This window comes from Neofelis nebulosa, chromosome 5 (assembly GCF_028018385.1).
Source record: "Neofelis nebulosa isolate mNeoNeb1 chromosome 5, mNeoNeb1.pri, whole genome shotgun sequence".
NCBI lineage: Eukaryota > Metazoa > Chordata > Mammalia > Carnivora > Felidae > Neofelis > Neofelis nebulosa.
Window position 1 is genome coordinate 5,161,203 of NC_080786.1, and position 19,991 is coordinate 5,181,193.

At 44.1% G+C, this 19,991-nt stretch overlaps 1 protein-coding gene across 5 annotated transcripts in view; it reads left to right on the forward strand.

Annotated features, from left to right (window-relative positions):
- Positions 1-19,991, forward strand: part of MLH1 (mutL homolog 1) — a 48,541-nt gene that overhangs the window by 308 nt on the left and 28,242 nt on the right. For 4 of the 5 annotated variants that reach the window (XR_009261599.1, XR_009261600.1, XM_058729356.1 and 1 more), the window contains exons 2-12: positions 2,000-2,090; positions 4,957-5,055; positions 8,785-8,858; positions 10,867-10,939; positions 12,056-12,147; positions 13,595-13,637; positions 13,767-13,855; positions 15,751-15,863; positions 18,670-18,763; positions 18,952-19,005; positions 19,580-19,733. Coding sequence is in view for 3 of the 5 variants with exons in the window: in XM_058729353.1 (XP_058585336.1) it covers positions 2,000-2,090; positions 4,957-5,055; positions 8,785-8,858; positions 10,867-10,939; positions 12,056-12,147; positions 13,595-13,637; positions 13,767-13,855; positions 15,751-15,863; positions 18,670-18,763; positions 18,952-19,005; positions 19,580-19,733 (976 nt within the window). In the remaining 2 variants the exon portion in view is untranslated. The remainder of the gene's footprint in view (positions 1-1,999; positions 2,091-4,956; positions 5,056-8,784; positions 8,859-10,866; positions 10,940-12,055; positions 12,148-13,594; positions 13,638-13,766; positions 13,856-15,750; positions 15,864-18,669; positions 18,764-18,951; positions 19,006-19,579; positions 19,734-19,991) is intronic. The other variant, XM_058729354.1, reaches the window with a different exon arrangement.

The window sequence follows — 19,991 nt, forward strand, 5'->3', positions numbered from 1 at the left end:
AACGGGCCGTTCTTCGGGATGGCGCGGACCCGCCTCCCTGCGGTGGGCGGAGGCGTGCACGGCGCACGCCCACAGCGCCCGAGGTCTAGGTGCCCGGCTCCTCAGTTCCCGGGTACCGCGAGGTCTTGAGCGCTCTCGCGAGACTTTTGTAGAGCTGTTGGGGGCGCGAGCGGCGGCGACATAGTATCTTAATGGCGCCGTTAGTTGAGGGAAAGACTTTTTATATTCTATATACAGAAGGTGCAAGACTTTAAATGCATAAACGTTTTCAGAAGGGGGAGCCCGCTTCATGCTTCCGAGAGTACCGTGTTATGCGTGTAATGTTTGTTCCAAAAATAATCAGTCCAGGGTGCAGTTCATTTTGAATTTTATTCCAAATAAATTGTCGAGGTTTTCGGACAGGCCGATGGACACTGCCTGGGTTTAACTTGTGATATCCCTACTGCCGAGTTAGTGACCCAACTTAAGTGTTTTTCTCCCCTTTACCTTTCCGTGGGGGAGCACATCAAAGACAACCTGGGGTTAACGGGGTCTGACGTTTCGGAATTTCCTTCGCATTGTGGAAGGAAGAAGTTAGAAACCTGGAAGGAAAGGTGGGGGTAAACTATAAACTTCAAAAAAGGCTCGCTCGTGGGGTACCTAGACGTGACCTGCGTGTTGAAATCAGTTGATGTTAGTAAGATCCGTACAGTGAAGGAACAAAATGAGCCTGCAAAGAACGGTAGGTTTGTGAGGGGATTTATGGGGAAAACGGAAGACAGCCGTTCGGGGTAATGGGACTAAAAACCGTGCAGAAAGGAGGGAAAGGGACAGAGCTGGGAGGTGGACAAAAGATGGAGCAGGGAAGCTGGCAACTTCTCCTTCCACCTAACGTGACGCCGCCTTTTGTCTCTGCAGTGTTGGAATATTCACTGACGGAACGACGCGGGCCTCTTATCCGAAGGCCACAATACTGCACAACCAAACCCAATATATTAGCTAAGTGGTTAATAATTAGTCCTGTGAGCAGGGCTTTTGTTTGGAGCCCAGTCGTGCTCTTTTTTAAAATGGAAGTCGAGATGGCTAATACCACGGCAATTCAGGCGCTCCCGAGAAAGGTCTTTGATATTTAAGTAACTTATTATTTTTGAAAAAAGAATTTTCTGTGCGAGGAGATTACCCTTCTTTCTCGTGCAGCCGCGGACCGAATTCCTTTTCTGTCGCTGGCGCTCTTTGTGATTGTTGGCTACGCTTCGGAAGTACCAAAGATTTACTGGCTTCCCAAAGAACTTCCTGTATTGCCATTGTTTTTTTCTTTTCCCCAACAAAATGTATTTTCTTAAAAGGGTATTAGCATAAAAACACATATATATATATATATATTTTAATTTTTTTTCTTTAACATTTATTTATTATTCAGAAACAGAGAGACACAGAGTGTGAGCAGGAGAGGGGTAGAGAGAGGGGGAAACACAGAATCCGAAACAGGCTCCAGGCTCTGAGCTGTCAGCACAGAGCCTGATGCGGGGCTCGAACTCACAAACTGCGAGATCATGACCTGAGCCAAAGTCGGTCGCTTAACCAACTGAGCCACCCAGGCGTCCCTAAATATATATATATTTTTTAATGACATTTCATTAGGGGCCCTCGGGAACCCAAGGCTGAATAAAGTGGAAGGAATAAGTGGCAAAATTAGTTGAGAAGAAGGGAAGAAACAGGCATGTGGTAAAAGGATCCTACTTTTAACTTCACTTTCTTTCCCAGAGGACCAGAAACGGTGCTGCATGTCCTAATGGAAATGATGCTTGCCCCCCCGCCCCCTCTCTCTCTTCTCCCTCGCTCACACAGCATGTAAACTCTTTACAGTGTAGTCATGGAGCCTGTGAAACAAAGGAAAAACACATCACTCAGACAGTCTGGCGTTTATCTGGAATTTGTTCTCATACCTTGTCTGATTAAAATAGGTGCATTAGAATAGGGCAGAATAATAAATTTTTTTTTTTTCTGTTTGATTTGCCAGCTTAGATGCAAAAGCCACCAGCATCCAAGTGGTTGTTAAAGAGGGAGGCCTCAAGTTGATTCAGATCCAAGACAATGGCACTGGGATCCGGGTAGGTAAAACCTCAGAGGAAGGGGCTGTGCGTGTGCGTTGTGGGGTCCTTCTGCAGGAAGTGGCAGAGCCTTTCCTTGTTGGGGAAACTCAACTTTGCATATGAGATTTTTAACTGAGATTTTCAATACCCGTGATAAATATGTTTTGAGTGCCTATTCCAAGCTGGACACTTATTCAGGAAAATGGTCCAGGAGAGAGTCATGAGGCTGTTTAAAGGATGAATGTTCTGGGCAGAGAGAACATGCAAAGACCACAAAATGGAAGCATGCTGGACTTGTTTAAGCCCATGTGTCTCTGACAGGGTGAGGGAGTTGAAGAATAACAGGAAATGAGGGACACTTGGGTGGCTCAGTCGGTTAAGTGACCGACTTGGGCTTGGATCATGATCTCGTGGTTCGTGAGTTTGAGCCCCACGTCGGGCTCTGTGCTGACAGCTCGGAGCCTGGAGTCTGCTTCGGATTCTGTGTCTCCCTCTCTCTTTGCCCCTCCCCTGCTTGCACTCTGTTTCTCTCTCTCTCTTTCAAAAATAAATACACATTAAAAAAACTTAAAAAAAAAAAGAATGACAGGAGATGAGATCTGAAAGATAAGAAGGCTGATCATGTAGGACCTTGTGGGCCATTGTAACATCTTTGGCTTTTACTCTGATCAAGGTGGGATACTATCGAATGGTTTTGAGCAAAGAGGTGACATGGTTTGGAGTTTTGTAAGAACCCATTTGTCTAGAATATGGAAGATAGACAGTAGCAGGACAGGACAGAGGCAGTGAGAGGGCTTTCGGAGCAGTCCAGGAGAGTGGTGACCATGCCTTGAACCAATTTGGTTGCAGTGAGATTCTGCATTGATTATGAAGACAGAGCTCTCAGAATTTGCCGATGTATGGTATAAGAGAAAGAGGAGCCAAGGTTCAGGGTTTGGGGCACCTGGGTGGCCCAGTCAGTTAAGTGCCCAGCTTTGACTTCGGCTCAAGTCATGATCTCATAGTTCGTGGGTTTGAGTCTCGCATCAGACTCTGTGCTGACAGCATGGAGCCTGCTTGGGACTTGCTCTCTCTCTCTCTATCTCTCTCTCTCTCTGCAACCCCCGAAATAAATACAAATAAAAACTTAAAAAAAAGAAAAGAATGATTTCAAGGTTTTGGCCTGTGCAAATGGAAAAAAGAGTTGCTATTTACTGATGGGAAAGCCTATGGAAGAAACATTTTGGGGAAGATCACAAATTCATTTGGGAGCATGTTAAACTTAAGATGGCTGTTAGTTGAATAAATGTGTGGGTCTGGAGGGTAGAGTAGAGGTTTAACAGCTGGAGATGAAAATGTAGTGTATTGCAGTTTGATGGTATTAAAAACTATGAGTCTCCCATGAAAAGGTGCTGAATGCCCCAAGCCATTAGAGAAATACAAATAAAAGCAGTAATAACATACCATTTGACACCCATTAGGATGGCTATTATAAAAACGATAAGATAAAATAACAAGTGTTATAAAGGATATAGAGAAATTAGAACTCTTGTGCATTTGCTGGTGGGAATGTAACATAGTGTAGCCACTGTGGAAAATAGTATGGTGATCCCTGAAAAAAATTAAACAGACTCACCATATGATTCAATAGAATTTGTGGGTATATACTCCAAAGAATTGAAAGCAAGGTCTTGAAGAGATTTGTACCCCCATGTTCATAGCGTATTCACAGTAGCCCAAAGGTAGGAGCTACCCAAGGATCCACAGATGAGTGGATTTAAAAATGTGGTGTGTACACATAATGGAATATCATTCAGCCTTACGAAGGATTGAAATTCAGACACGTGCTGCAACATGCATGAACCTTGACGACATGTCAAGTGAAATAAGCCAGTCACAAAAGGACAGATGTTGGAAGATTCCTCTTGTAGGAGGTTCCTAGAGTAGTCCCATTCATAGACAGTAGAATGGTGGTTGCCTGGGACTTGGGAGGGGTGGGTGGAGAGGAAGTGTTTAGCGGGGATAGAGTTTTAGTTTGGGAGGATGGAGGGTGGTTGCACAACAGTGCGAATGTACTCAAGGCCACAGAACTGTACACGTAAAAATGGTTAAAATGGCCGGGGCGCCTGGGTGGCTCAGTCGGTTTTCCGACTTCGGCTCGGGTCATGGTTTGTGAGTTCAAGCCGCACGTCTGGCTCTGCGCTGACAGCTCAGAGCCTGGAGCCTGCTTTGGATTCTGTCGCCCTCTCTCTCTGCCTTCGCCCCGCCATCAAAAATAAATAAAAACAATTACAAAAATTTTTTAAGAATGGTTAAAATGAGCACCTGGGTGGGTCAGTCGTTAAGTGTCCAACCCTTGGTTTCAGGTCAGGTCAAGATCTCAGGGATCGTGGGTTTGAGCCCCGTGTTAGGCTCTGTGCTGACAGCATGGAGCCTGCTTGGGATCCTCTCTCTGCTCCCATGTGCATGTTTCTCTCTCTCTCTCTCTCAAAAAAATATTGTTAAAATGGCAACTTTTGTTATGTGTATTTTACTGTAATTAAATGTTCTGTAGATTTTTAATAAAGTTTTCTCATAATAATGATTTTTATAAAATCCATGAGACTGGGAGAACTCATCAAGAGAGTGAGTGCAGACAGCAGAGAGGTCCAAGGATGGAGTCCTGGGTTACTCCGCTGTCAGAGGCGAGAAGGAACCAGTGAATGCAAATGAGAAATGTAACCAGTGAATGAGAAGGGACCCTGGGACAGTGTAGCACTCTGGATGCCAAGTGACAAAGTTACTGCTCATTTTAAAACTCTTTTCCTAAGAGGGGTTGCTTCTTGGATTCAGTCAAGAAAAGGGAAATTCAAGATTTGGAAAAATGAGTAACATAATTATTTACTTATTTTTTGGTATCTTCTAGAAAGAAGATCTGGATATTGTGTGTGAGAGGTTCACTACAAGTAAACTGCAGTCCTTTGAGGATTTAGCTAGTATTTCTACCTATGGCTTTCGGGGTGAGGTAAGCTAAATATTAAGGAAATGAGTAAAATATTCTCCTGTGATAACATTTCTGCCATTTCTCAACATAGAGGTAAGTAAGATATGATACTTTCTACTTGTTAAATATATGCAAATTGAAAAATCTTAATTAAATTCAATTTTCTAAAACCAAAGATTGTTCATAAATACTTAATACACTGAAAATTATTTTATCTATAGATACAGCCCCCTCCTCCCCTCCTGCCAGGATGTTTGGTATCTTTTGATGGAGAATACAACACCACCTACAAAGTTTTTTTGGTCAGATAATCAAATGTGAATCTGATTAATACTTATTAAGTGCCAGTATTGAGAAAATATAGGAGGCAAGGGAGCATGGTAAATGATACAAAAATTAGGAAACTACATGATAAAAGGCTTGTTTGTGTCCTTCAACAAATTAAGGAAGAAAAGTGGAGGAGGGAACAAGAACCTGTAATTTAAAAGAGGCTTAAGCACGTGAACCAGGGCACCTGGGTGGCTCAGTCGGTTAAGCCTCCAACTTTGGCTCAGTTCATGATCTCAGGATTTGTGAGTTGAGCCCATTGTCGGGCTCTGTGCTGGCAGCTCAGAGTCTGGAGCCTGCTTCAGATTCTGTGTCTCCCTCTCTCTCTGTGCCCCTCCCCTGCTCACACTCTGTCTCTCTCTCTCTCTCTCTCTCTCTTTCTCAAAAAATGAATAAACAGTAAAAAAAATTTTGTTTTTAGAAAAAGAGGCATACGAACCAATTCCAATGTATTAATCTTAGTTGGATCTTGATTTGAGCAAACCGTAAAAAAAATTTTTTTGTGTTGGATATTGAGCACAGATTGGTTATTTCATAGTATTGAGAAGAAATTGTTGATTTTATGGGTATAAAAAATAGCATCATGTTTTTGGGCGGAGTCTTTTAAGATATATATGGAAATATTTATGAGTGAAATTACATGATATATCAGAGGCATATACCATAAAAAGTAGATAAAAACATTTTAAGACCAAAATAGGATCTTAAAATTTTATGACCATACTCTGTTGGACATCTTTTCATTCAGTATATATATAGGCCTGTATAATTTTTAATAGTTATATTCTATTCTTTTACATGAATGTACTGTAGTTTCTTTAAATGATTTCCTGTTAAACATTTATACTTTTTACCATTTTCCTGTTTGATGCTTTGGTGAATATTCATGTACATACAGTGTGGTTTTTTCAATCACTGCCTCGGTAAATTTATAGAAATAACATTCATCGGTAAAATATGTGTGCTTTTCAAATAGTTTGTGTTAGTTTCCTATTTTCGCCCTCCAAAAATTGCCATGTTCTTAGTGACTTAAAACAATAAAAATCTGTTATCTTACAGTTCTGGAGGTCAGAAGCCAGGGGTCCAGCAGGTCTCACAGCACTGAAATCAAAGTGTTGGCAAGGCTGTGTTCCTTTCTGGGAAAGACAGAGAAAGAAAGAAAGACATTTCTTTAGTGTACCAGAGAAATTGTTTGGAGTAGTTATTTTGGGGAAATGAGAGTAAAAGAGGGGATGGAACCAATTACTTTTCCCTTTAGGCCACTCTGTAGTCTTTCCATTTTTTATATTGTGTCTATTACTTTAAATTTTTTAAATTAAAAGGCAGCTGTGACCTAGTCATTGCAATTCGTATCAAACTGGGGTGGTCTCAAGCACCCTCTGGCTTAACAGTGAGCCCCGAATTATTCCAGATAGAAGCAATTTCATACTGTTTACCCTGAGGCAGCCCTGATTTTAAGTGTGCTTCTGGTAAAGTCCTAGGAAAGCAGCTCTGTTGTGGCTTTGCAACTTCTTGTGTCAGTTCCTAAGCCCATGGCCTCCTGGAGCCTTAGCCTAGCTGGAGAAGATCTTTGGGCTTTTATTTTACTGTCAGTAAAACTGGGAAGATTGGGGCGCTGGGTGGCTCAGTCAGTTCAGCATCTGACTTCGGCTCATGGTTCATGAGTTCGAGCCCCACATCGGGCTCTGTGCTGACAACTCAGAGCCTAGAGCCTGATTTGGATTCTGTGTCTCCCTCTCTCTCTGCCCCTCCCCCCATCTCTCTCAAAAATAAACATTAAAAAAAAATTTTTTTTTAAACCAAGGAGGATTTAATGAGGGATTTCTATGTGTTCTTTCCCTGGTTCTCAGCACTTTGTATGCATTAACTCTTGACAGTAGCTCTGTAGACTAGGTTCTGTTACTACCCTGTTTTACATCTGAGGAAACTGACCCTTCTGAAGTATTAATAGGAGCCCCTGGCTGGCCCAGTTGGTGGAGTGCGTGACTCTTGATCTCAGGGTTATGAGGACAGCCCCACCCACAGTTGGGTGTACAGATTACTTAAAAAAAATCAAGGAGGGGGAAGAAAGAAGGAAAGGAAAGAAGGAAAGGAAAGGAAAGAAACAAACAAACAAACATGGCCAGGGCACACAGCTAGAAAGTGACGAGCGGGGGATTGAACCCTGGCAGTTTGACTTCAGAGTCTGTTCCTGCTCCGTTTCTGGTGCGAAAGCCCCTAAAGCAGCAGAACCTCTGCCAATGGCATGCTGTCTTTCTGGCATTATGTACTGTTGTGCTACATACTCTGTATATTTCGTGTCCGCCTTATGCAGCTCTCAAAATCATTTACATCTGACATGATGAAAATTACCTCAGTTACGTCAACTAGGGAAACCCAGCCAGGACCTGGTAATCTCGGAGCCTGAGCCATGTTCCTCGTGAAGGAACCGAACCTGCCACAGGCTGCGTGTTCACTGTCTTCCAAGATGCTGTCACACAGACCCCATTGCAGTGCTGGTTGCATTTTTATGTGCTGTGATGCCCTTGAGAAAGGAGAAACAGGTTCCAGTGAGCTAGGAAACCAGTCTTGGTGTCAAGGTTGAGGGGAGGGGGTAGGGGTGGTCATTTTCAAAAAATGTGTTGTGTCTCTATTTCATAACCTTAAATTTACATTTCTAAACACGTAAGTTTTGAAAACAGTTTTGTGTACCAGTATGCGACATTATCTACTTGGAGTGCTCCCGTTTCTGAAGGCAACTTTTCAAATTGTTGGGAGGCAGATTGTTGAGAATATTAGTAAGCATGCCTGCAGTTCTGCTGCCTGAGCACACTTGCTGCTGACACATTAGTACGTTGGTGTGTTTCTTTGCAACGACATGGTTGGAGCGGGAGTGTATTATGCTAAGCGAAATAAGTGAGTCGTAGAAAGACATACCGTATGATTCCACTCATATGTGGAACTTAAGAAACAAAACAAACAAGCAAAGGGAAAAGAAAGAGAGACAAACCAAACAACAGACTCTTAGCGGTAGAAAACAAACGGGGGGTTACCAAAAGCGGGGGTGGGGCGGGTGAAATAGGTGAAAGGGATTAAGAGTATGCTTATCGTGATGTACATAATTGTTGAGTCACTAGAATGTACACCTGAAATTCATGAAGAACTGTATGTTAGCTACACTGGACTTAAATACTCTGATGTGTTTCCTTTTGGACTTCTAATATATATTTTCCCCCTGTTCTAGTAATATGCCACAAGTTCAATTTGATATCCCTGTTTTTACAGGTCATGAAAGTGAGTGAGCAAAAGATGCTCATCGTTGCCATTTGTTAATACAAAATGGAAGGGGAAATTTAGATTTAGATCACCTTTCTCGGTAATGAGGTGACAGTGGGTGACCCAGCAGTGAGTTTTTCTTTCATTCCGTTTTTTCTTCTTCCTTAGGCTTTGGCCAGCATCAGCCACGTGGCTCACGTTACTATTACAACCAAAACAGCTGATGCAAAGTGCGCATACAGGTATGGGGTAGGCTGCTTTTATTCATACATTCATCCTGAAACGTGCTTTTAGGCCTAGATCTCGAAGTAACCCTGTCTAAACACTAGTGTCATCTTTTTTGACCAAGATTTTGAGTAAGTTTTCTTTCCTCTCTGGATTAGTTGATAATCCAGAGGAATGATTATTAGGTAATAATCTTATTTATGGATTCTTAACAGATGTGACTCATTATAAGTGCCTACAAACTCTGTTACACAGATGTATTCTAAGTAGGTGGCAAATGTGGCTGTTCTTCTGCTCCCGTGCCCTATAGTAGGTTATTACTTTGATTACAGGTCTGTGGCTGGGGTGCTGGAGGCTCACGGTTCCTTTGCTGGCTTGTGAGCCAGCAGCTCCCCGCCACAGGTGCATGCCAGTGCTGGCTTGCCCTCCGCAGGTGGCCACTGGCTCTCTGTTGTGCTGATGCAGTTTTCAGAGGCTGACAAACAGCCTTGGAACAGAACAAAAACAGGATTTGAGGAATCAGAGTTACATCTTTGTTTTTATAAGCACTCGCCACTTACTCGTGGGAGACAGGTAGGAGTACCCAATCCAGGGGGACGGTAAAAAGAAATTTTTTTAATCCTACAGATTGTTCATAAATTAACACAGAAAATAGCCCTAACAATGGCAGTTCTGCCTGTTTCTCAGTCCTCAACAGAGAGATGTGTAACGTAATGGGAAAGGGGGCATTCCAGAGTATACAGCACTGTTGCTAGGAGAGTTTGACTCTTTGTGCGTTAGACTTGCCCTAGGATCTGCAATAGACTGGGACACAAACTCTGTTTCTTCACCTCTGGAATTATGTTATGCTCCTGCTTGGGACCTCCAGTGACCGCCGGCCCCCCCCCCCCCCCCCCCCCCCGCAACTTACATAGTAGGATAAAATCCAGAGCGATCCCTAAATAGCACACCCGCCCACTGTGCCTGCCATCCACCTTTCCAGCCTCTTTTCTCCACCAATCCAGCTGCCATGTGTTCTAAAGCTTCGGAGCTTTTATGTTTTTCTCTTCCTGGATGTTCTTCCCTGCTTTCTCCCTGAAACTGTTCCTCCCTAGAGCCCAGATGAATTGTCATCCCTTCTGTGATGCTTTCACCCCCCTTCCTGACCCCAAGCTGGATGTTTCCTTCTCCAGATCACTTAGGACAGTGTTCTACACTTTAGGGAAAAGTCTGTCCCTAGATTGAGGGTTCTCCAGGGCCTTTCTTTATTACCAGGGCCTCTGCAGGTCTGTGGTGCGATGGCCCCTCCATGAATGATTACAGAATTACTGAAGACATTTTACTCTCACCATAAGCAATTTGCATTGTAGCTTGAAACTGAGGAACTGGGATGCCTGGGTGGCCCTGTTGGTTAAGCATCCGACTCTTGATTTCAGCTCAGGTCATGATCTCATGGTTTGTGAGTTTGAGCCCTGCATCATGCTCTGTGCTGACAGCATGGAGCCTGCTTGGCATTCTGTCTCCCTCCATCTCTGCCCCTATCCTGTTGCTCGCTCTCTCTCTCTCTCTCTCTCTCTCTCTCTCAAAATAAAAAACAAAACAAAACAAAACTCAGGAACTAAAAAGCAACGTTTGCTAGAATAGGGTTTTCTTTCTTTCTTTCTTTTTTTTTTTCTTTTTTTTTTTGGTATCCAATTGGAATGATAATGGAATAGTAGAAAAACAAAGAAATAAATCGTAATTAAGACAATATATAGGGGCACCTGGGTGGCTAAGTAGGTTAAGCATCTGACTTTGGCTCGTGCCATGATCTGTGCTGACAGCTCAGAGCCTGGAGCCTGCTTTGGATTCTGTGTCTCCCTCTCTTTCCCAAGCTTGCGCAGTATCTCTCAAAAATGAATAAACGTTAAAAAAAATTTTTTTTAAGTGACAGTCTAATAATATGGCTATATTTTAATATGTTGTTGTATAATTTTCTTTTTTACGTTTTGGATAAGTATTCTGCTTCTGTTGGATGTTAATAATCTCTTATTATTTTCTTTTAAGAGCAAGTTACTCAGATGGAAAGCTGACAGCTCCTCCTAAACCATGTGCAGGCAATCAGGGGACCCAGATTACGGTAAGAACGGCACAGGAGAGTATAAGTTGCTGAAAAAGAGCGCTGCAGAAATATTGAAATAAGGAATAATAATGTCTATGAGTTTCCAAAGCAATAGTAAAATGAAGTCTTGCTAGTTAAAAGAAACAGCAGATAATTACTCTCTAAACAAGAGGCGTGGTTATTGGCTTTTGTGGCATGGCAGCCTGTGTACTCCCTGCATCTTTTTTTATGGGGATGGCAGAAATGAATGGCAAGGTAGTTGGCATTGAGAGGACCTTGAACTCAGTTCCGGAAAGACTCGAGTGAAGAGTGTCATCTCAGTCTTGCAACTCAATGGTTGTGTGTTCAGAGGCAAGTTGTTTAATGTCCCTTAACCTTGCTTTTCCCAACTATCAAATGGAATAAAGAATATCTGCCCACTCAGAGGTTGTTTGAGGAATATGATTGTATCATTCATCAGAAAAAGTCTAGTATGCTGCCTTTTTCTGTGGTGCCACATTTGGTCTCTTCCCATTGTGTGATCCCGTAAAGCACCCCACTGTCAGGTTATGCATGCCATCTTCCACCTCCAGTCCCAGCTAAGGCACATTTCCCTGAAGGCTCCTAGCCCTAGACTTGTACAGCAGGCAGGAGACAGAAATGAATGTGTGCTTCTAAGTGCATGTTAAGACAGATCCTGTATCCAGGGTGACCACAGTGTGATTTCCAAGAAGCCCAAATGATCTCAGAAATTTTATTATTATTCTTAGTTCGAAAAATACGTTTGGATGCCATATGATAGTACAGTTATTTGTAAATTTACATGTTTGCCCCGCTGAATTGTGTGCTGTTGTGGGTAAGACTGTGCTTTATTTATCTTCGTATTCCCAGCACAAAGCAAAGAGCCTGTTGTAGAGAAAGCCCCCAGTACCTATTTGAGGAATCAGTGAATGAAATGAGAAGCAGGAAAAATCTCTTTTATTTCCTTTGTTTGCTAAGGCTGGCTTATCTCTTGCCCCCTCCCCAGTCAGTGCTGAGAACTGTACTGTGGGTAAGTACAGTTTGATTCTCTGCTAGCCAGCTTTAGGTGGATAGCTTGGGTCTTTATTTCCATGTACTTCTGTGAATTTACAAGAAAAAAAATCTTCTTTTCAGGTGGAAGATCTCTTTTACAACATATCCACAAGGAGGAAAGCTTTAAAAAATCCGAGTGAAGAGTATGGGAAAATTTTGGAAGTTGTTGGCAGGTAAAGTCCAAAATCTGGGAGTGGTTCTTTGAGGTGTCTCACCAAAGAAATGTGTTCCCCTGCTTATAAATTGAGAACCGTTTCCGAGCTAGATGGAAAAGAGTACGCTGTGTTTTAGCCTACAGATGGTTTCTGATCAAGGTTTGGTCGCCAGTTCTGGGCTTTCTCTCATCTCCCAGGAGAGAGCAGTTGGTCTCTGAATCGGTGAGGGTTCTTTGGTGGAAAGCAAAACAGACGAACTCCAGCTGACTTGAGCCTAAGAGAAATTTATGGGAAGGCTGGGAGTGACTCACCAAGTGGCAACAGGTGTCAGTAGTTGCTCCCTGGGGAAGACACGAGAACCAGGGTGGCTTCGAATTTTATAGTGGCCCTGCTGCAGTTGTTTTCGTTCTTTTCCCGTCTCTACTCAAGCATCTGTTTCCTTGGAGAGTACATCTGATTGGCAGGGCCTGGGTACCCCCATCATGCATTCCTGTCTGTGGGAGATTCCTTGATTGGCAGTCTAAGGGTCTATCGGATGGAATGGGGAAGAGGTAGTTTCCCAGAGGAAAGCTAGGGGCTCTTAAAAGAAGAAAGTGGAAGGCAGGGCAGGTGAAAAGAACATTCTGTCCACCGCAGACTTACTTCATCTGCTGGTCCAGTGGATCCAGCATGGGCTCTCTAAGCCTGTGTGTCCTTGAATTGTAGCAGAGATCGGTTAACTGTTTTCCAGTATTTCTCAAAACTCCAAAATGAATAAAACGTGTACTCCTGATAAAGTGGAACAGACTTATACTTCAGGTGTCTTTGCTTTTCCCTGGCGTTGTACAAGCAGCATCAAAATATTATCCCTGGAAATAAGAGAGTTCTGGTTGGCTGTTTTGGTTCTAGGTGTGGTCAAGTGAATTCCTAGCTGTTAGCTGAATAAATGCATTTTGCTAGACACAGTCCTTCGGTTCATGGGGTCCATGGGAGGAGGAATCATAAATAAATAACAGCCAACTGAGAAAAGCCTGGAAGATGCTGGAGCAGGGCCGGGGGCCAAGGAGAAAGCGAATGAGGAAGGGGAGTGTCTTGAAGGGCTCTGAGGGAGAGCAAGAGTTCAGGAGTTGTAAAGGCCAGGTTCTCAAGAATTAGCACCTAGACCTGTTGGGTCTGGGATAGTAATGCTGTAGGCAAGGAGGAGAGTGTGTTAAAGTACCCCTGCATCTACTCAGCACCCTGTAAAAGCAAACAACCCTGGTTTTTGTTTGATTCTGCCACATTTGGCATTGATTGTCTCCATGATGTTTGTGCTGGTTTATTTTCCTGTGGGTAAAATATGACATATGGAGATATTCTTGACTGTCTATATCTTTGTTTGAATCACTTAACCCCACCAATTTATTTAACCAAAAGGGGGTTCTGCCTTATATTGTGCATTAGGCGATTTCTTGCTGCTTACTGTTCTGTTGTCTTTCTTTGCCAGGTATTCAATACACAATTCAGGCATTGGTTTCTCAGTTAAAAAAGTAAGTGTTGGTTTTGTATCAGAAAAAGGGATGTTTTTGGTTTTTAAGAGTTCACCTGTGGAGGTAAGGTTGGGATGTTTCGTTCACAGCTGTGAGACAGTAAGTCGTATCTTCTGCTCTGTTTATCAGCAAGGCGAGACAGTGGCTGACGTTAGAACACTGCCCAGTGCCACAACTGTAGACAATATTCGCTCCATCTTTGGAAATGCTGTTAGCCGGTATGTTGATAAATCATATTTTAAGAAATCTGCATTCCACGTCTTGGTTTATTATTTATCACATTATTTTAGAATCTGTCAAGGTAGTACCTGCCTTAAGAGTTTGCTTTAATGAAATATGCAGGCTTCTTTCCATGGTTCAGATTCGTTCCTGGAGTCATTATTTCATGGAATCCACACTTCTTGGGTGCACGTTATCTCCTAGATGCTCTGGCTGTCAATCAGTGTGTTCTCTCTAGTCTCTGTCTTTAAAATGTTTATAGGGTAGTAGAATTCTTTCATTTTCTAATGTTCCTTCTTTTCCTGATATTTCCCTTAACATCACTTTGGGACTTTGTTTGTGATCATTCAGCATTTATTAATTGCCTCCCATATTCTAGGCTTTGTGCCAGAAGTTAGGGATGTAAAGACAAAATATTTCCTGTCCTTAAAGACTTCCCTGTCTGGTGGAAAGCAGATTTGTAAATGTTACCAAGTCTACATTGTCAAGGAAAGAGTCCTGGCTAGACCTCAGGATTCTGCCAAGCCCAAAGTGCCTGTGTCATAAACTGAGGGAGAAATACTAGGAGCCCGCTGTGTGCCACGCATGCTCCAGATGCAGGCCATACACCGATGGAGAAGACAGACCCTGACTTCACTTTTTCCAAAGATCTTAGGAGCAGCAACAGTAGTCCCAGAGCCCAGTTTTCTACTTGAAAGGACAAATTATTCATTCTTTGAGCAAAACCAAGTTCCAAACTAGGGAACAGTCAACTTGCTTTTAATTACCCTTCTCTTACTGTTAATGAATTAAGTTTTTTAACTGTGTTCCTAGAGCAGAGGGAGAACCCTATTGTACAAGGAAACTTTTATGAGTTTCTTTTATATTTGAAGACTCAGAATTAGTCGCTACGAGATTCCTAGGGACTACAAGAGATTAGAAATCCCACAGAGCAGCCGTTCCCCAAAGCGTGTTTCCAGAATACCAGCCTCTTGAGATATCTGGGGGAAGAAAAGATTTGCTGGTTTATTGTGTGGCAGAAACAGCACAAGCTGTATTTTCTGCTCACAGCCTCAGAGTACACATTACTGCATGACAGCTTCTAGCATACACTCAGCAAATGCCTCACGAGTGCCTACTAATTGCTGGGTGCTGTGCTGAGAAACAGAGTAGGGCGTAAAGCAGAAATGCTTCTTGCCCTCAGAAGACTCATACCTAGTTGGAAAGACACATGAGATAATTATGCCATTCATGAGTGGTCATGCTAGATGTCTCAAAGGAAAAATATAAGGCACGACAGGAGAATCTCTCGGGGTCAAGGAGAGTGATAGTCAGAGTTAGGTACTTCTTTGATGAGGTTAAGCCCTGGCACGAAGGATATGGAGGGGTTAGCCGGCTATCAATAGGAGCTTTCCAGGCAGAGGAACCAGCAGGCAGAGATGAGTGAGGCTGAGACTTCCTTATTAACCCGCCTCCCCGTAAGCACAGCTCTGAGGAACATCCCCATTGTGGTGCTATTCATATAGTAAGAGGTTCAGTAGAAATGAGTCTTCTTGGAGTTTCGTCTTTGGGACTTAGTTACTAAGATACATAAGAGTTTCAGTAGAACAAGGTCTCGGAGCTTAAGGTTTGTGATTATGTCCCAGCAGTCAGGGCAGTGCTTGGCATATAACATAAGTGCTTGAAAACAGTGACTGGGTGGGCAGGTGGGTAGATGGGTGGACAGCAGGCGGATGTGTGAGTGGGTGGTTGGACACATGCATGGATGCATGGGCCCAGAAGACCTCAACAAACCAAGTCTCTGGGTCCTTATTTGGCAGAATTCATTTATGGGAAGGAGCCCTCATTTTCCTGCTCTGAGTTTTTATACTGTTTGAATTTTCCATTATCTTCAAAATTTCTTTTTTCCAACCAGAGAACTGATAGAAGTCGGGTGTGAGGATAAAACCCTAGCCTTCAAAATGAATGGCTTTATATCCAATGCAAATTACTCCGTGAAGAAGTGTATCTTCTTACTCTTCATCAACCGTAAGTGGAAAAGGACCATGTCTGCAGGGAATTTTATGGGACCATGGAAAAATTCCTAATCCACAGGTTCGATTACACACAGGGAACCCTCATGCTGAAGTGTGGTTCGGTAAGGAGGTGTTCATAATTTCTGGCCTACACCCGTTCAGCCCTCGGATACGTGCTCAGCGCTGGCTGGCTGTTGCAGAGGCCTCTTGATGCTTGCCTTTGAGAGGGAGCCCAGGAGAGGGCAACACAGACCCCTGTGAGTCCGAACAGCTTCCTCACCTGCTGGCGTCAGAACCTCATAAGCAGGCCCCAGGCAGATGTTCGTTCTCTCTCGAGATCAAGATTCACTGTTTGCATTGCACAGCAGGACACAAGGAGAGGGGTACCTTGGGTGTCATTAGCAAAGTTCCTTGCGATTTTTCTTTTTAGAGAATGAGTTATTTATGATCCAGTGAGCAGTACCAGAAATCAAGGAGGAAATTAGCTAATGAATTTGGATTTTTGTGAATTTCCTCTCCACTCTTTATCTCTCTGCAGGCATATTGTTTACATGATCACTACTTGTTAAGTAAATAACTGTTTTGCATTCTGCTGCTTTTTACTTAATTGCATATTATATGGTTTTGAGAGACTGACAGGGGAACTAGAAATGTGTCTGATTTGGTTTTTAATTTTCCAACCAGAGATGCATCATTCCATTTGTTTGGTACTTACCGTTTTTTAAATGTTTATTTATTTTGAAAGTGAGAGAACACATGCAGAGGAGGGGCAGAGAGGGAGAGAGAGAGAATCCCAAGCAGGCTCTGTGCTGTCATTGCAGAGCCCTACATGGGACTCAATCTCAATGACCCGTGAGATCCTGATCTGAGCCGAAATCAAGAGTCGGACACTTAACTTACTTAGCTATGCAGGCGCCCCAGCACTTACCATTTTTATCACACAGATCCTTTACCTTTCTTGTTTAAAGCAATTCACAATTACAGTTTTGTTTGCTTGCCATTGAAAATGGTATGTTCCTTTGTTCCATTTATAATGATAACCAGCTATAAATGTCCCAGATCATACATGGGTTTTTTCTGAGAGAAACACAGTGCATGAGCAGAGGAGGGGCAGAGAGGGAGAGGGAGAGAGAATCTTAAGCAGGCTACACGCTGTCAGCACAAAGCCCAACTTGGGGCTCAGTCTCATGAGTGTGAGATCATGACCTGAGCTGAAATCAAGACTCAGAAGCTGAGCCACCCAGGTGCCCCTAGATTATACATGTTTTACAGCAGTTTTCAAAGCCATATAGAACAGGGAAGAGAGAGTCAATATTTCATAGACACATTCTGTTAAACTGATCTATAATAGTAGGGTTTTTTCCTACTTTATTAAGAAGGACTTAAGCCTGATGTGTAACAAAGTTTGCTTTTATCAAAGCTCAGAAGTATTTTTCATTTGTTTTTCCCAACCATGAAGAATCGCTGCTTTTTAACACATGTGTTGGCTACCGAACAGGCCAGCAGAAATCCGTGTAAGTGCCACGTGCGTAGCTCACGTCTGTGCTTCTGATGAGCCGTTCACCGCACGGGCTGTGCATCAGTGTTAGCAGCCTGGTCATGATACCAGGTTCCCAGAAGCAGAGAGGTCAGACTTGTAGGTGTATCATCGGGTTATCTCCACACTGCGTGCTCTCACCCGGGTGGTGGGACAAGGAACACTCCCTCAATGTGTCTCCAGTCCAGAAATCACAGCAGAGGGACTCTGGCACTCAGAGAAGAACGATCTCTTCATTGATAAGATCACAGCCTCTCTTCTCATTAGAAATAAAACCACGGGACGTGTCCTTGCGACACCGACCCAGAAGAACAGGTCACCAGCGGGTCACCTGTCAGGGGAGAAAGGAAGGCTGTGTTTTCTTTTTTTTTTTTTTTAATTTATTTTTTTTTCAACGTTTTTTATTTATTTTTGGGACAGAGAGAGACAGAGCATGAACGGGGGAGGGGCAGAGAGAGAGGGAGACACAGAATCGGAAACAGGCTCCAGGCTCCGAGCCATCAGCCCAGAGCCTGACGCGGGGCTCAAACTCACGGACCGCGAGATCGTGACCTGGCTGAAGTCGGACGCTTAACCGACTGCGCCACCCAGGCGCCCCAAGGCTGTGTTTTCTGAAAATAGATCTTCCTCTGATTTTTGTCTTACCTCTCCCATCTTTTGGTGTTTTCCATCCACCCCCTTCCAACCTGCCTCATTTCCTAAATTACCTTAAATGTACATTCAGCTATCCGTACTGCCCGAAGTGTCCAGAAAACCTTCTTGCTCTCGTCGCTCAGTTGGGACACCCCACTGTTGGAACACTGCCCCTCACCACACCAGGTACCCGGGCAGAATCGGTTGCTGTCTCCTCCCACCACTTAGCACACACCTCTCTCGTGGTGCTCACCACTCGGAACTGGAGTTTACCTAGTCACCAACATATTGTCTTCTGTGGTGCCTGCGATAGGCGGCCAGCGTGTTGTGTTGCAGCATGAAGAGTCTGAGAGCCGATGGCTCACTGCCCACTGTGCCCAGCGAGGTAGTCCGCCCGGGCAGACTGAGGGAAGGGAAGCGCGCAGGCCTAATTGACCACCCTCCCGCGTATCTGTGACGTGGGTGAGTGGAGAGAGCCCCAAGCCCATAGTGAGACACGGCAACACGTAAAAGCAGCCTTCCTGGAGCCTGCTGTGGCTCACTCCCGAAGTGTTCTTCCTGAGTGATTTCATGGCATGGTATGAATGTGCACCCGTTACCTCTCCCTTCAGGACAGTTTTGAGCCAGTTACTTTCCTTTTATTTTCTAGATCGTCTGGTAGAGTCAACTTCCTTAAGAAAAGCCATTGAAACCGTGTATGCAGCCTATTTGCCCAAAAACACACACCCGTTCCTGTACCTCAGGTAACGTAGCAGCAGACACCGCACCCAAGAGTCACAAGGAGCAAATCCCTTTCGGCCGTCCTCTTAAAATTGAGACGGGCTTGCCAACAGCTCCATTGGAGTGAGTCCCATGCGCTGCTGGCCAAAGGGTGTTCTGTCCTTTCTCATGGTAAAGGGCACGGCTTTCCTTCATGTATTTGCTCATGCAGCAGAATCTCACTGAACACCTCCCATGTGCCAGCCGCTGTGTTGGTGAAACAAAGGTGGGTAACAGGTCTTGTCCCCGAACCAGACGGAAACTTGGCCCCCGTCTTCCTCCCCCAGGGTCCCTCCAGTGCCCTCTACTGACAGAGATTCACATAGTGGTCGCGGAGCACAAACCACAAAGCTGGGTTTGGAGCTGGCACAGCCTCTCCACTGACCTTTGTGTTAGATTTTAATGATAGAAAGTTCTCTCGTGTATGCTTGTTTTGATCCTCATAATACCGAAAAGTAAGTAGGGGACAGGACTGGATGAGAAAACCCATCCAGAGAGGTTAAGCGACTTGCCCCAGGTCACTCAGTAAGAAGTTCCACTAGTTCTGGAAAGATGGTAACAGCTGACGTAGAATTAATGTGCCAGGTCTGCGTGAAGTGCTTTACATAGATTTAATCCCCACTGTACATTGTGTCCATTTTACAAATGAGGAAACTGCAGCAAAGAACGATGATGTCAGTGATCTGGGGCTGCACAGCTGGAGAATCCTGTCGCTCCGGCTTGAGCTTGAAGTTTTGACCACTGTGTCATTTGGCCTTCCCAAGTCTGCTGGGGTAACTATTCTCTTTTACCCCTGCCAGTTTGGAGATCAGCCCCCAGAATGTGGATGTCAACGTGCACCCCACAAAGCACGAGGTTCACTTCCTACACGAGGACAGCATCCTGGAGCGGGTGCAGCAGCACATTGAGAGCAAGCTCCTGGGCTCCAACTCGTCCAGGATGTACTTCACCCAGGTGAGGGCGCTCTCCGTCCGGCTGTTGCTCTGGTGCCTTCCCCACCTGAACGTGTGCCCCCTCAGACGGGAGAGCCCAGACTTCTGCGTGTTGCTTTAGACTGTCTTTCCAAGGATTGCTTTGGTAGTTTTCTTTTGGTAACATCTCCTGATTTGAACCTAACCACGAAGGTATTAGAATGTTAGCCCTCAGGGCGCCTGGGTGGCTCAGTCGGTTGAGCATCCGACTTTGGCTCAGGTCATGGTCTTACGGTTTGTG